Raw genomic sequence first — 15,268 nt, 5'->3', positions numbered from 1 at the left:
AAAACCCAGGGGTTCTGCAGAACGTCCTCGCCTTGAGGGCTCATAGCCATCCTCGCGTAAATTCCTCTTGAATGCTATGGACTCTATCTGACTGTCTACTCTGAGAGTATGCCTGACAGCGAAGCAACGGGTTCAATTATTGACGGGAGTATTTGTTTGATTGTGAATCTTGAATTTGAGCAACCTTCTGCTCTTGCGGCCATGACTGAGGAGTGGGGGTACGTTTCTGGGCCCGCCACTACTAAATCATCAGGGAAACTAAAATATCCTGAAACTGGACAGGGCTGAAAGTTGGGAACGAGCTCGGGCGTTCTTGGGAGATCCCCATCCGCCGGAAAGTGGCGCACATTTCATTTGCGAGGCGGCATTTGCATCCGAGAAATCATGACGGTGTTTTGGGACTGCATGTTCTGTTCTGGTCGTCTCCCCATATACCCGAATCAGAAACAATTCTTATCAATAGATCGTGACATTAGACCCTGAAAACTATAGCCAATCAAGCAGGGGATCTCTCCGGTCCCGGAGAAGAAATATCCCTGGCGATATTCTCTACATGCGCAGCCGGTGCCTTCTCGCCCTCGGTGACCAGGGCCAAGGCCTCGCGTTTCTCCGTGTCCGATTCATGCTCTCCAGCCTCGACAAAGTCCAATTCCCCGAAGATCTTCTCCATACGCTCAAGAGATATGCCCTTGGTTTCGGGGAGAATGAAGTATACGGAAATCTATGGAGACGGTTAGCAGTCTGAAAATTGTCTAGATTGCGTCACACCCACCCCGGCAGCCACATTCAGCCCAAAGAGCAGCCAATAGCTGTGTCCACCGACTTTGGCGTTGAAGTCAGGCCACGATTGCGTGAGGAGAATCAGCCAGCTAGTCTGACCAAGCATGGAGAGACCGAACCCCTAATATCGAGTGTCAGCAAGTGCCTTACCTGGGTGTGTTCTCCAAGACTCACCTTGTCCCGAACATGTTGAGGGAAAATCTCCGACACCACCGTCGCAGCAATGGGACCGTTCGACCAACAATACGTCAAGCCAACGATAAAGAGCATGGCAACCTCCACGATTGCGGCAGCCTTGTTGTTGTTAGAAGGGAATGCGGTGGTCAGACACGACATGATGAGAAGCGCAAGTGACTGGATAGCAAACCCGGCGAGCAGAAGACCTCGTCGGCCGAATCTTTCCACGGTGAAGGTATTCACGAGGACGATCAGGAGTTGTAGAACGGCCTGGATTCCGTTGATGGAGAGAGCCTGCGAGCCCGAATTCCATCCCAGACTTTGGTAGATCAGGGTCGCATACATAGTGAGAGAGGCAATACCTCCGCACTGAAATCAATAATGTCAACATTGCCTTTACTTCCGGCGAGAAAGAAACAAACCTGTTGAAGACCCGCAGCGTAAAATCCATACGCAAGACGCTTCCGCATGCTCTTGCTCTTGAGAAGACCCATATATCCCGGATCGTATCTCTTACGGAACTCATACGAGGCAACAAGTTCGTGGAACTCAGTTCGGATACGCTCATCCGTTGGAGCGCCGGACCGCAGCCGACTGAGCATCTTGAGAGCACGCTCAGGCGTCTCCGGGTACTTCTCCAGCATGAAGCGCGGGCTTTCGGGGTACCAGAATGAAACGAAGATGAAGGCAATACCGATAGGAATCTGAATAATGTTTGATACTCGCCAGGCAATGTTGTAGGGCGACTTGTGGAAGGACATGCCGTAGCCGGCCCAGAAGGCGATCAGTGTGCCTAGCTGGTAGCCGAACTGGGAGACTGTGCCGACGAAGCTCCCTCGGAGCTTGGTGGGTGCACATTCTGCGACATAGAGGTTTGTTGCGATGTAGACGCAGCCAAAGCCCAGGCCTCTGGTCGCTGGTTTTAGCGCGATGGAAAGAATAAGGAGAAGACATCACTTACGTGAGAAGCCGGCCCAGGATGAGGACGCCGAAGCTGTTGGGGACGACCTCGACCACTCTGTATTACAGTTAGGGCAGGTCTCGAGCATGAGCATGACAAACATACACTCCGATTATCATGATGCAGATGGAGAGTCGCAACGCCCACAGGCGGCCCAGCCAGCCAGCCAGCGTGCCTCCAAGCCAGAGCTGGGCAATTCCTAGTTGGTTTAGTCTGTGATAAGCCATCTCATGGATATTACAGAGTCAACTCACCTGTCATTGCCCAGGGAATAGTGGCCACCAGCCCGGACTTGCTACCGTTGATGCCATAGTATTGAATAAACTGCTTGTCGGCCAGAATGACCGTCATGATACCCGCGTCGTAGCCATTGAAACAGGTCGAGAAGACCATGCCATACAACAGCAGCGCCGCAAAGCTAGAAACAAGTCAGTCAAGCGTTGGATGAGAACAAAAAAGAAGAATATATTCACCGGTCATCCTTAGGGAGGAACTTCTCGACGAGACCCATCTTGCCGTGCAGTCACTGAATATCTTCGCAGCCCTGAGGGATGATCACCCCACCCCTCATTGTTATATATGAAAGTTCGGAACTCCACATTAAACTCGGGTCCTTTATGCGGGGGAGCTCCAGTTCCGGCGAACAGACGCAACTCAAAAGGCTTGATTTTGTTGTCGGCCCCGCCGGAGATTTAGTCCCCCGCCGGAGTTTTGCCCCAACTCGCCAAAATAGCACCGACGGAGACAAACCATACTCCCGGAAGCCGAGGAGACTGGATCTCGGGACGTTGACGTAGTCGCTCAATCTCCGATCCTGTGCCCCGAAGGACGGAGGGGAGGCCGAATTTTATGGGTATAAGGATGGCAATGGACCTCAACCCCTCCATCCTCTCGGCACAGATCTTTACTTGTCTCGCTCGACCATGAGTTATCCGCAAGAAAGCTTCGCCGCGACTACATTCGCACCAGGATCTTTCTGGGCGCGTCGTCGCGATGTGGTCCGGATGCAAACGCTGAGACATCAGCTTCACATGCTGAGAAGCACAGGGCGTTACGATGCGTTCAAACTGCAATGGCACCCAAGCTACTCGAACCCGCCCACCGTCTGGCCGATTCCCAATCACCAGTTCTGGGACTCAGACGTAGCGAAGTGGATTGAGGGCGCATGTTACCTGCTGATGGACCAATTTGACGCGGAAATTGACTCGGCTGTGAAAGAGCTGGTGCAGATGATTCAATCTGCCCAGCATCCGGACGGATACCTGAATATCCACTACTCTGTCGTTGAGCCCGGGAAGCGGTTTACAAACTTGCGAGATATGCACGAACTGTATGACTTAGATTGCCACGTCTGAATTTAGCTAACGGCAATTTTGATGTCAAGGTACAATGCAGGGCATCTTATTGAGGGCGCACTCGCCCACCGTCTGTACTATAAGAACGATGAAATGATGGCCCCGATTTTGAAGTATGTGGATCTTCTCGCGGAGAAATTTGGTGACCGAGACGATCAAATCCCCGGCTATCCTGGCCACCCGGAGATCGAGCTGGCGCTGCTTCGTCTGTATAGAGTCTCGGATGATCCAAAACATCTTCGATTGGCCCGGTTCTTTATAGAAGAGAGAGGAAACACGGCTGGAGGAAAGGACAAACGACACTACTACGACGTGGAATCTGAAGCACGAGGCGAGAAAGAAAACGAGCTGCCCATGTATTACCCGGCAGTCAAAAGCTACTGGTACGAGCCGAATATCCTTGATCATATATCACACTGACAAGAGCAAAATAGGTACCAGCAAGCACATCTACCTATAGTCAAGCAAGAAACAATCGAGGGACACTCGGTCCGTGCCATGTACCTTCTTACGGCAGTGGCAGACCTAGTCCGAATCTGCCAGCCAGATAGCGACTTTGGAACTGCCTTCCTGCCCGCGGTGCATCGACTCTGGTCTAACATGATCGAAAAGAAGTCCTATGTGACTGGCGGGATTGGCGCTATGAAGCAGTGGGAAGGCTTTGGAATCGATTACTTTTTGCCCCAGGGCACGGACGAAGGTGGCTGTTACGCGGAGACATGCGCCGCGATTGGAGTCATGATGCTCGCTGAGCGCATGTTGCAGGTAGGATTTGTCCCTACGTGAAGAAACTGGTTGCTCACCCGGACCAGTTCGAGCTCGATAGCCACTATGCCGACATCATGGAACTCTGTCTCTACAATGCCGTCTTGACAGGCATGAGCCTCGACGGGAAGGCGTTCACCTATGTGAATCAGCTGGCCTCTTCCGATAAGGATCTCTCGCGGCGCCATGAATGGTTCGAATGCGCATGCTGTCCGCCCAATGTCACCCGGACGCTCGGGTACCTCGGGGGATATGTGTGGAACCACACGGTGACAGAGCAGAGCGCTGTGGTCAATGTGCATCTGTATACTGCGGCCACTCTACGCTTTGAGGTCTCAGGGTCGAAAGTCGAAATCGCGCAGAAGACAGACTGGCCATGGGATGGCGAGGTAGACTTTAGCGTCCAGGTGGAGGGACCTCCCGTAGATCTCCAAGTGCGACTGAGGATTCCCGGATGGGCGGGAGAAACATGGGATATCATACCTCAACCCGATGCGCTTGATGTCCGACATGGATATCTGCATCTGAGCGCTGAGTGGCTGCACCAACACCCACAGTTCCGCCTGAATTGTCCCATGCGGCCACGAGTGGTTCAGCCACACCCACTGGCCAGGCAGCCCGTGGCATACATCACACGGGGCCCGATCGTGTACTGCGTGGAGGATGCTGATCACCCGTGGGAGCAGCGTCATTTCAAGGTCAGTGTGGTGTCGGTCCGGAATGCAGACGGAAAAGAAGCTGACGATGAGATGTAGATGACGATCTTCGATCCTAAGGCACCCTTGCACGAAGAACCCCGGGCTCAGCCAGACCAGTACGTGGCTATTATTGCTGAAAACGGAGCCCAGGGCGAGCTCGACACGTCGCCCTGGAGCCGGCAGATCGTCGCAGAACCCGGGCGCGTGTTGGGGGAGAAACGCGATCTGTGTTTTGTGCCGTACTACTTGCGGGCAAACCGCGGAGGGAAGGGGCAGATGAGGGTTGGGCTGCGCATAGTAGAATAGAGTAAACAGCATCGCTTCCTCATCATTACCATTCCCCGTCTGAATCACTACGGCATAATTATTTGTTTATTCTTAGGGCTTTGGACCCGCTTATCTAAGCGTTGACGTCTTTCTGCTTGCGGCCATCTGATTCCATCATTTCCTCCCCGAAATGACTTTGGGTCTGCTGGTTCCGGGTTTGACTCGGTCCCTGTCCACTCCTTAATCACCTGGGCTGTGCTCATCATGCTCCCCTGATCTCTCGCCTTCGTCCTTTTACTCCTCAACTCCCAACTCTGAAACGAGCACGGATCTCTCCGCAACTCCAACCCTTATCAAAGCCAAAACACCCCCCTTTGATTGGGAGGTCCTTCCCTTCGTTTTCTCGCCCGTGAGTCTCGGATTATAGCGATACTGCTGTTGCGCCACATTTCCCACAGACGGCTCCTCGCCTACCGTCCTCCTCCCTCTGTGTGACCCGCTTATCAGTCGATTCTGCCCCGCCGGTGATCTCCCCTGGCCGGGACCGCGTTGCGCTCTCTACCTAGTCTAAGACGATGATCCGCCGCAACTCAGACATCGAGATTCAGCTCCCGGATGCTGCGCTCAGCTCTGTTTCTCCCGTTTCGCCGGAGCCTGTGAACGAGCCCGACGTGGAGATGTCAGCCGAGGGACAGACGCCGCCGTTGACGCTCCCGCCACACATTGCCGCCCGGTTCTACCGCAGAAACAGCAAAGTGCGCCGCTCGTCGGCTGCCTCCTCGCGGAGAAGCTCGATATCGTCTCTGCATTCGCATCACTCGAATGCCTCGTCGAATGGCACCCCGAGCACCGATCACATTGACCAACACCTCCGCCGCACCTCTATTCTGGAGAGTCGCAAGGCAAGATTGGCCGACCGCGCCTTACATGCCGAGAAAGTGAGGCTGCGCGCCGCGTTGGCCAAAGCAGCTACCCGGAATTTGCACATCGAGGAGAGAGCATTGGCTGCCCAGCAGGCCCGTGAGCGTCTGCTGGCTGATATTGCTGCCAAGTGCGAAGATCAAGTCAAGCGGGCCAAGAAGAAGGCGGAGGATCATCGTGAGAAGAAAGCTGCAGAGCACGCCCGCTTGCGACTGGAGATGGCGGAGAAATTCGCAGAGGCTGAGAAGCGCCGCACGCTTTACCAGCAAACGCATCGCCGCCAACGCACGAGCAGCTTGCCTGCCGAGCAGGAGAAGAAAATGGCCCTCGCAGTCACCAAGTCGCTGACCCAGGATGAGGCGGCTCGGAAGATTCAACGGGTTTGGCGCACTCATCACGCAAAGATGGTCATGCAGGAATTCCGGTCCCTAAATCTCTCGGTCGACCGGATTCGTGCCATGACCTTTGAGGAGGTCGGAGCCTTGGTTTCCAACCAAGAGGTGCTGGCTACCATGGCCAGAGTCCTCCGTCTCTGTGGCCTACAAGATATGGAAGGTGGCGCGATGGGTGAGCGGGGTGCCGTGCGCACGTTCCTCAGCAGCTATCTGATTGTGACGCATCCAACCGAAGTTTTGAGCAGCAACGGCGAACAGGAACAGGACCTGATCGCCAAGGCCCGGGAGCTGCTAGCGGCCTTTGATCAGGTCATCGCGCTACTGTCATCGGGCTGCTGCTCACCGACGGTCATCACTGCCGACCTTCAGACATTGTGTGAATCCTACAATGTGTTTTTTTCGGCATTCCATGCGTGGAAGTCGCACGACTCAACTGTCTTGATTGAGATTATGCTTGCGCAATTTGTTGAATTAGAACTTATCTGGCAGACGGTCAAAGACGACCAAGCCGGAGGCGTTGCGGAGGATTACCGACAGGGCATCCGACAAAACCAGATTCTCCTCCTCGCCAGACTCAAGCGGCTTGCCGGGTCTGACAGCGCGATGCAGCTTGTTCGGAATGCGCTGAAGAAGGCCAAGCGGGAAAAGAAGCGTGCTGCCTCCAAGCAAGATATTCCTCGGTCTGCCGAAGCTGCGCCGTCAACAGACGCCTTGACAGAGAGTGTCACATCGCCTATTAGCGAGAGCTTCAACAACGTGGATTCTGGGGTTTTGCAAGAGCTGGACAAACAACGGGTGTCGCCGCATGAGCGGTTCACCAAGATTCTCACCGCGCTGCCCGAGAATCGGGTCCTAGTGCACGAGTTGCTCATCAACAAAGAGTTTAAGATCGAGGAAGCCCCGTACACCGAACCCCGCAGACAAATCATGAAGCACATGTGTGACATGATGCGGAGAGATATTGAGGCCGGGTTTGGGACAGACTGGACTGTCGCCATGGCTACGGTGATCCAAGACCGTCTGCTGCGCTCACTTCGACCCGGCAATTCCCTCTATGTGCTGATCAGCGAGGTCCTGGATCCCAAGCTGGTAGAGAGCCAATGCAAGGCTGGTACATTCTCCTATGAGAATTTCTTCAACTTCATGAACAGCATCTTGCCGCGTCTCTGTGCTCCATACCGGGATCCGGAGGTCACCGCTTTTTCCGAGGACACGTCCGGTGATGCCATTGATCGACTGGTGAGGTTGATGAGCATCATCGATCTGCTCTCTTTGGATCACACCAACTTCATGATCCAGGTGGCCGCTCCGCAGCTGATCCAAGAGGCTCCCGGGTATGAACAGCGAACGTTTGATCGGGCCCTGAGCGACGGATCAGCCAGCTTAGGAAAGACTCGACGGTTTTGGCGCACTCATCGGAAGATCATTGTCGATGAGATGAAGAAACGGGATCCTGAGAACATCCACGGAGAGCCACGGCCTCATGCCTCCCGGATCTATGCTCAGGGTCTTGCAGACCTGGTGCTGAGTAATGCCGCTGTATCAGAGGATCTGATCCCTGAGACTCTGTCCCTTGATCGCCAGCGTTTGGAACGGCTGCATGCCAAGGCATTTCAAATTGTCGCGACGGCATCTATCTTGCTGACCGCTAAGAACCTGCTGAAACGGGATGCCCGATCGCAATGGAAGCCCGAAGCAGATCGCATCCTCTCCCTGGACTTCAATGAGATCCGTGCGGATCGAGTGCAGTCGATTCTCGAGTCCACGCATCCTATGCCCCCCGCTGCAAGCGCACAGCTAGCAGCCACTATCCGACGAGTTCTTGCTCCCGTCGCGACAGCCCACGGGGTAGCTACGCCGCAGGCCGCAGTGGAAGTCTCGACCGAGACGAACTCCGCACCATCATTCTCCGGCGATGATTCCCAAGCAGGCCGTGGAAGCGGATCACCTGCACCTAGCTTTTCCGACCCCGTGGCCCGACTTATCCTCTCTCGACTCCGAAGCCACGTCCTTTCCCGCCTCAGCGCATCCAGCGCCTCTGAGCGAGTGAAGGCAACCACGACCGCCAGCCAGAGCCTCGCCGGAGCAGGGATGCCCGAATTCGTCGGCGAAGTCGGGCAGCTGGTGGAAGAATTGGAGAAAGTCCGCGAGGTGGATTGGCTCTGTCATGGAGCCGTGTATGAGCGTCTATGCGGCGAAGGTGTTTCTGCTAGTGGCGCCTTTGGACCGTCACAGTCACAATGAGGCGTTTTAGATCATTGTTTTTATTTGCGTATCCTATAATCATCGCTCTCGGGGCTTGTTGGTTTTTCCGATTTGATTTGTCTTCGGCATTGGGTGTTATCTTTGGGTTTGACATGTCGTGGAAGGACGGACCAGATTGGGAGGATGGGCTGGCATTCATTGGTTCTATCGTTATTTATCATTTGGCATGGGTGTGTATAGGGCGAACAATACACTGCAGGAGATATCCTCCTGGATGCACGAGAGTTATTGATGTACATTTACCTCTATGGAGAGAATGTTGTCACTGCTAGAGCTGTTCCTGCGTTTCTTTAAACTTTAAACTTTAATTCACTTGCCCTGACAACCTTGGCGTCATCTCCATCTTTATCTTCATCCAACTTTTTTCACCACTCCTCACCATCTCGCCCTTGCCCGTTCATCATGGACGAAATGGAGTTCCTTCCCAAGATGAATGGCAAAAAGATCAATACACCCACCACGAAGCCCTCGGGGTCTGCTCCTACCATCCCCGAACGGGACTGGATCATCCTCGAAAAGCTGAGTGAGCACCCACGCCCGATCGGCCCAGAGGATTTCGCCGATGGCATGGGCCCCCGCATTCACCGCTGGAAAATATTCTTGTCGCCTTGCAGGTGCCTGCAACGAGAACCAGCTTGCCTATATGCGCATCTACAAACAGATTCCTCTAGATGGTACTCGCCTTGACAATCAAAGTGTCCGTCAGTCCCAGGCTCATGGGCCACGAAAGCATGTGGAGCTCGAGGCCTTCAAGGGACTCACAGAGACAGGGCGCACTGCCACTCCCAAACTCCTTGGATATCGAATCGGCACGCAAGACGCAGACGACCTTGTCCCCGGCGGATATATCATCTTCCTTGTATGGGAAAAGGTCCAAGGAGAGCCGCTAGATGAGGAGTATTTCTGGAGTTTTCCTTACAACAAGCGGAGGCTCATCCGTGACAACTTCAAAAAAGCCTTCGAGTTTGTTACTGAATACATCGACTCTGACCATGTATTTAAGGCTAACTGAAGCTAGGGAAGTTCTGAGTTCTGGGTACAAGCCGGTCTTGTCGTCCTCTTCAAAGATCATACTCAACAAGGACACAAGTGATGTGTAAGTACATTCTACTCTATCCCTTACAATCTCACGCTAATGATACGCAGCAAAATCTCCGGTTTCAGTCAGGCTGCCCGCATCGACACAGATACGAAATGGAAAGACAACTACTTCGTTATTTTTTCTCTGGTCCTAGATGACTACAAGCAGGACAAGTACCTTCCCAATATGGCGACGGATCTCCAAGTTGACCAACACACTGGCTGGAGGTGGTGACAAGAGTGGGAGTGGTTGCATGCCCAGAACGATTTCCTTGCTTGAGGTGGTGACAGGGATGGTTGCAAACCCAGGAGAGATCAAAGGGCATTGATACATGTCGCTTATACTACTGCTTTTGACAAACTAGCTTGATTGATCAGACGATCCCATATGGTTCCATTCAACCTACGAGAAGACAATTTTTTCCTGCGCCACATCGAGATCAACGGAGAGTGGAATACTCTGCCGTTGTGGACAACAACGACGATGGTCTTTCGGTCAAGGCATGCTTCTGGCACCTGGCCAAGCCGGTGGTCAGGGGGTAATCAGTGAACCACCGCCGTCCCAATCAATCCATGTAAACCGAGTAAACCATAATGCGTTGTAGTTATACTTCTCGCCGCTATCTAATCAGTCCCCACTAACCACCAACCCGGCAAAAATTCCCCACCACCAACCATTCCTGCTACTCTCCTCCTCTTCCTCCCTTCCCTTCCCTACTCTTCTCCCTCCTCCAGACATGGCCAAGCCACACCTCTCCCACCTAGCCGACCTCACACCCGCGTCCCCCGAGCGGACGTGGCTCACCGCACCGCACCCGACCCTCCCCATCGTAGCAACCTGCAGCTCCGACAAGACCGTCCGCATCTACTCGCTCACAAACTTCAAACTCCTCTCCACAATTTCCGACGGCCACAAGCGCAGCGTGCGCACCTGCGCCTGGAAACCACATCTGCAAGGCGAAAGCGTGCTCGCAACGGGGAGTTTCGACGCCACAGTGGGAATCTGGCGACGATGGGACAAATACGGGAATGAAACCAACCACACCGGCGCGGCTGCGGACGGCGACTTGAATGCGGATGCCTCTGACGAAGAAGAAAAAGAGTGGCGCTTCGCTGTCCTCCTAGACGGACACGACAGCGAAGTCAAGTCGCTATCCTGGTCTGCGTCGGGAATGTTACTAGCCACTTGCTCGCGCGACAAATCGATCTGGATCTGGGAGGACCTGGATGATGGGGACGACAATTTCGAGACCGTGGCGGTGATGCAGGAGCATGATGGGGATGTCAAGTGCGTTGCGTGGCATCCCACGGAAGAATGCCTCGCTTCCGGAAGCTACGACGACACGATCAGAGTGTGGCGCGAGGATCTGGATGATTGGGGACAAGTTGCTTGCATCCGGGGCCATGGGGGCACGGTGTGGTTTCTAGATTGGGAGGGGGTGGAGAATACGCCTACACTTCCGTCCGCCGAGCAGCGCGATCAATGGCGCGAGCAGCGCTCTCTCTCCGGTCCACGACTGATTTCATGCTCGGATGATCGCACTGTGCGTGTTTGGACCCGCCAGCCGAAGGAGGGCCAGCAGCCCGCTATGAGTTCCTCTGCTATGACGGGGATTCCGAGTATTATTCGGCCGACGGGGTCGGACGAGACGTGGGAGGAGGAGGCGGTGCTGCCGCATGCACATGAACTGGCCATCTATGCGGTGGCGTGGAGTCGGCAGACTGGTCTTGTTGCTTCTGCTGGCGCAGATGGGCGGATTGTGATCTACGAAGAACGGGTGGTGGCCGCAACCGAGGCGCCGTTGCGGACGGAGTGGGCGGTTCTGGCTGTTGTGGATGGTGCGCATGGAATCTACGAGATCAATCATGTTGTCTGGACGAAACGGGCGGACCGTAACGCGGAGGGCGGCACGGATGAAGAAGTCCTGGTTTCGACGGCGGATGATGGCAGCGTCAAGGTGTGGACACTGCAGCGGTGAGCCTGATAGACTGTATTATATCTACGGACAAGCCTACAAGATATGAAAATGTGAAAGCAATCATGCAAATAAATATATTTATCTCATGAAGAGAAATAAAAAGCAACACCGTTTAGACACCATCCCCTTTGTACAATGCACTCGGCCGCAAACACGAGAAATGACGTAGACTAAAAATCCCAATATACACCGCGCAGAGATGACAGAATGCAGATCATAAGGGATGACGGGTCTCGCTGCCAACAGCCTGGTGCGGGCGGTCATCGTCGTCGCCATCGCTGAAGTCGTCGCCGACGGCGTACTGGTCACGTTCGATACCGGGCGAGTGTAGATTATCCAACTCGGCCTCATCAAAGTCACCAGCCTCGACGTCTGCTCCCGGAGAGCGTTTATTCTGGAAACGGTCCAGCACAGAGCCGCTCTGGAAGTCATCATGATACACACCACGGTAGCCGCCTTGGGGGGAACGGCGACTGCGCCAGATGAAGAAGCCCCAGACCGACACGCCGATGATGACAATGACCAGGATGGCCTCGCCAGATTTGGCGTAGGCATGCATCTCGGTCTGCTTCAGCTTCTCTTTCTCCTGCTTCTGGGCAGTAGTGCTGTTGGGGTGGCCGCCGACGGAGGTGAGCGGGAGTTTGGCACCGTCGATACGGGAATCCGCCGGCTGGCCACCGATGCTGGTGATGTCGACGCGCATGAAGCGATCGAGCATGTCGCGAGACTGACGGGGCAGATCGAAGGGCACCATGTGGCTGGCGTTGTAGAAGAGCGTGTAGGTCAAATTGCGGGCGTGTTGGTAGATACCGGCGGGCTCGCCCTCAAAGGTCCAGTCATGGCGCGCGGCCCATTCGCCGGGAGCAGTCTCAAAGCCGCTCCCGCCGCTCCACTTCATATTGTGAATCAGGGACTCGGTACCCAGGTGGTTGCAGATCATGTCTTGGTCGCCGCTGAACAGCAGCACCCGGATCCCGGATTCAAGAAGACTGGGCAGCAGCTTGACGGAGGGGACTGAATTGGCGGCAGTGAAGTGGCTGCTCACATCATTGTTGCATTCAACCCAGCCAGATTGCTTCGCCGGATTGAGATTCAGTGCCTTGGTCACGTCCTCACGTCGCAAGTAAGAATACAGCGATTTGAGATCTGGAGGCCAGTTCATGCCACACGCGGGGAACTCGTCCTGGAGACGGATGTCGTAAATGTTGAGACATTTACCAGTCTCGCCGGCGACCTCGGCGATCTTGCTCACGATATTCTCACAAGAAGGAATACTAATCTTGTTCTGTGCCCCATTGGCTTCTAACCTGGTCATACAAAGATTGTGCATGACTTCGAGGTTATGGTAGACTGAGGTTCCTTCCTTGACGAGACCTTCCCGAGTGGCGAAGGGCAGGTACTCCGGGTACTGGTCCTTGGGTGAGACCCAGCCGTTGCCGATCAACAAACCCTGAAGCGGCCAGTGAGTTGCATCGCTTCCTTTGATAGCCTTGTTTCGCTCTTGGATGGCTTTGGCGATATATGGGATATGCTGGCCTGCGTATGATTCGCCGGCCAAATAGATCTGTCGCCCAGTCAGCAGAAGAAGTTTTCGGTCTGGCAAAAAAAACATACATCATCCTTCTCGTATTCGGGGAACATTTCAAAGAACTTCTCCAAGAACACAACGAAGTGAGCGGCCATGACATCCAATTCTTGGATAAAGCTATCCGTGTTGACATAGCTGAAACCTGTGCCGACCGGAGAGTCGACGAAGAGCAAGTTGGCAAACTCGTCCCAGGATCCCTTGTTGTACACCAGCTTCTGGTCGTTCTTGAACCGATAAGGGCCAACTTCCATCAACGCGCCGTCCATAGAACTACATCCGGGACCACCATTCAACCAGATGACTGTTCGCTGCCGGTTGGCAATGTGGCGGTTCTGGAAATGCCAGAAGAAAAGGTTGCCGTTGTGCTCCGGGTCGACTTCAATATGGCTGTGGAAGTTGACCGGTTAGATAACCTTCGTAGGATGAGGAGAGAAAGTAAAACTCACCCAGCATGCATCTTCAAGAGAGGCGAATCCGGCGCCCCGGGTAATGAGTGCACATAATAATCCGCTGCAGAGGCCGCTGCGGCCAATGGGCTGAGCAGCAGCAGTAGGGAGAGTGTCCACGCGAGCATGGCAAAGGCGCCTCCCACCTTGGGCCCAACGTGGGAGGGGGTCAAAAACATGCTTGACAATCCCCCAGTGCGAGATGCGCTCGATTATGAGACCAAAAAAGGGTCAGGGGAGGCTTGGGATGGTCCGTGGCGGACTCGGAGGTGCCGAGCCTAAGTTGTCATCGAATCCGGTGACGGATCGGGCGGAACGAGCGGAAGGTGTAGAGGCAGACAAGAGAAGACAAGAAAGAGAATAATAATCAGGGGCGATGTGGAAGGAGGTGAATCGAGTGTCAAGAGGAGGATGGATGCGCAGCGTGAGAAGGAGAGCAAGTTGAAGAAATGACGGAGCGAACAGCCTGGCCCGTCTGGTTCTGTCATTACGCGTACTTTACATTTATTCACGGGGTATGTATGGTATCCACAATACCATACCATTTCTTTGTCTTCGCCCTTTATTGTCTCCCGGATCCGGTCTGGACTCCCCGTCCCTCGTTGATCGAGGCAGTATAGGGAGCGCACAGAACAGCCCCAATAGTGACTGTATAGACAATCCGTATCGGAGATTGGGTTCTTTCAAAGGCAAATCCAATCTCTCTGGTCTATCGTATATTCATGGCTTGATTCTATTTTATTTTTATTTTTATTTTTATTTCCATCAGAACAAATCCCCAACGCCCTTGTCGGCGTCCTTCTTGATCAGATCCACCATGCCCTGACACAGTTAATATTCGATCGTGTAGCATCGGTAGAGTACTCACATCCGGCATGATCGGCTGGCCTTGGGCATCTACCACATAGCGGAAGGGCATCTCCGTCCGCTCGTGCTCGTTGATGTGCAGCTCGGGATAGTCGACATAGGGAATCTGCTCCAGCGGCACTTTCTCCTGGACGACCATGCGGGTGACTCGGACTGCCGTGTCGGTGGTCATCTGTTTAGGCCCCAGGCGGCGGCCGACATAGCCCTTTTTCCTCAATTCAGAGGTACGATCTAGATACATGACGAAACAATCAGCCGCTGGCTGCCATTGTCGGTGAAACATGCTGAAACATACCTCGAGGCGGATCATCGCCTGCAGTTGTCCCACTGATTAGTCCATCATCCAATTTTCTGGGGGGAGCGAGAAGAAAGCATACCCAGAATGCCACCGAACAGGAAGACCTCGAAATGGTCGCCATCCTCGGGGCTTAATTCGACCTGAGCAGATGGATCGAGCAGACAGACCTTGTCCTTGGCGAAGATGTTCTCGACGCTGCGCTGCTCGACCTCTAGTCCTTGGGTGGCCGCCAGCTCGGCGGGCATCTGCAGCTCGGCGGGCACCGAACTGAGCAAGAAGCGAGCGCCATTGGCATGGGATTCACGAGCGATGCAGGCGTATTCAAGGGTGGACCAGGGGCCCAGCTCTGGATCCAGGTGCTCGACCACAAAGGCAGGCATTATTCTGGTGAAGATAGATGGATGGATGCGAAGAAAATCAGGTGGG

The 15,268-nt window shown here is 54.2% G+C and overlaps 7 protein-coding genes across 7 annotated transcripts; 4 read left to right on the top strand and 3 right to left on the bottom strand.

The window, feature by feature from the left end:
- Nucleotides 1-496: 496 nt before the first annotated feature.
- N7474_010179 (uncharacterized protein) lies at nt 497-2,429 on the bottom strand (the record flags this gene model as incomplete). Its single annotated transcript, XM_057201589.1, has 8 exons — nt 497-721; nt 773-901; nt 955-1,326; nt 1,380-1,866; nt 1,919-1,975; nt 2,024-2,117; nt 2,173-2,336; nt 2,392-2,429. 8 exons carry the CDS (start codon nt 2,427-2,429, stop codon nt 497-499), a joined length of 1,566 nt encoding a protein of 521 aa, XP_057049576.1.
- Nucleotides 2,430-2,841: 412 nt separating this feature from the next.
- On the top strand, nt 2,842-5,042 carry N7474_010178 (glycoside hydrolase family 127 protein; the record flags this gene model as incomplete). Its single annotated transcript, XM_057201588.1, has 5 exons — nt 2,842-3,248; nt 3,303-3,656; nt 3,708-4,038; nt 4,086-4,736; nt 4,794-5,042. The coding sequence occupies 5 exons, from the start codon at nt 2,842-2,844 to the stop codon at nt 5,040-5,042; spliced, it is 1,992 nt and encodes a 663-aa protein (XP_057049575.1).
- A 536-nt stretch (nt 5,043-5,578) lies between these two features.
- On the top strand, nt 5,579-8,563 carry N7474_010177 (IQ calmodulin-binding motif domain protein; the record flags this gene model as incomplete). The annotated part of the gene is made up of 1 exon (XM_057201587.1): nt 5,579-8,563. The coding sequence occupies one exon, from the start codon at nt 5,579-5,581 to the stop codon at nt 8,561-8,563; it is 2,985 nt and encodes a 994-aa protein (XP_057049574.1).
- Nucleotides 8,564-8,986: 423 nt separating this feature from the next.
- N7474_010176 (uncharacterized protein) lies at nt 8,987-9,899 on the top strand (the record flags this gene model as incomplete). The annotated part of the gene is made up of 4 exons (XM_057201586.1): nt 8,987-9,107; nt 9,199-9,547; nt 9,603-9,680; nt 9,731-9,899. The coding sequence occupies 4 exons, from the start codon at nt 8,987-8,989 to the stop codon at nt 9,897-9,899; spliced, it is 717 nt and encodes a 238-aa protein (XP_057049573.1).
- Nucleotides 9,900-10,401: 502 nt separating this feature from the next.
- cia1 (iron-sulfur cluster assembly protein CIA1) lies at nt 10,402-11,643 on the top strand (the record flags this gene model as incomplete). Its single annotated transcript, XM_057201585.1, has 1 exon — nt 10,402-11,643. One exon carries the CDS (start codon nt 10,402-10,404, stop codon nt 11,641-11,643), a length of 1,242 nt encoding a protein of 413 aa, XP_057049572.1.
- Nucleotides 11,644-11,857: 214 nt separating this feature from the next.
- On the bottom strand, nt 11,858-13,856 carry kexA (serine-type carboxypeptidase kexA; the record flags this gene model as incomplete). The annotated part of the gene is made up of 3 exons (XM_057201584.1): nt 11,858-13,207; nt 13,258-13,618; nt 13,678-13,856. The coding sequence occupies 3 exons, from the start codon at nt 13,854-13,856 to the stop codon at nt 11,858-11,860; spliced, it is 1,890 nt and encodes a 629-aa protein (XP_057049571.1).
- Nucleotides 13,857-14,442: 586 nt separating this feature from the next.
- N7474_010173 (SAM-dependent methyltransferase) lies at nt 14,443-15,222 on the bottom strand (the record flags this gene model as incomplete). Its single annotated transcript, XM_057201583.1, has 4 exons — nt 14,443-14,499; nt 14,546-14,775; nt 14,840-14,857; nt 14,922-15,222. The coding sequence occupies 4 exons, from the start codon at nt 15,220-15,222 to the stop codon at nt 14,443-14,445; spliced, it is 606 nt and encodes a 201-aa protein (XP_057049570.1).
- Between the last annotated feature and the right edge of the window lie 46 nt (nt 15,223-15,268).

This window comes from Penicillium riverlandense (genome assembly GCF_028828495.1).
Source record: "Penicillium riverlandense strain IBT 135883 chromosome Unknown utg000008l_segment0_segment0, whole genome shotgun sequence".
Lineage (NCBI taxonomy): Eukaryota > Fungi > Ascomycota > Eurotiomycetes > Eurotiales > Aspergillaceae > Penicillium > Penicillium riverlandense.
The sequence above is the reverse complement of the archived record's forward strand: the minus strand, read 5'-3'. Positions and strand labels throughout refer to the sequence as shown.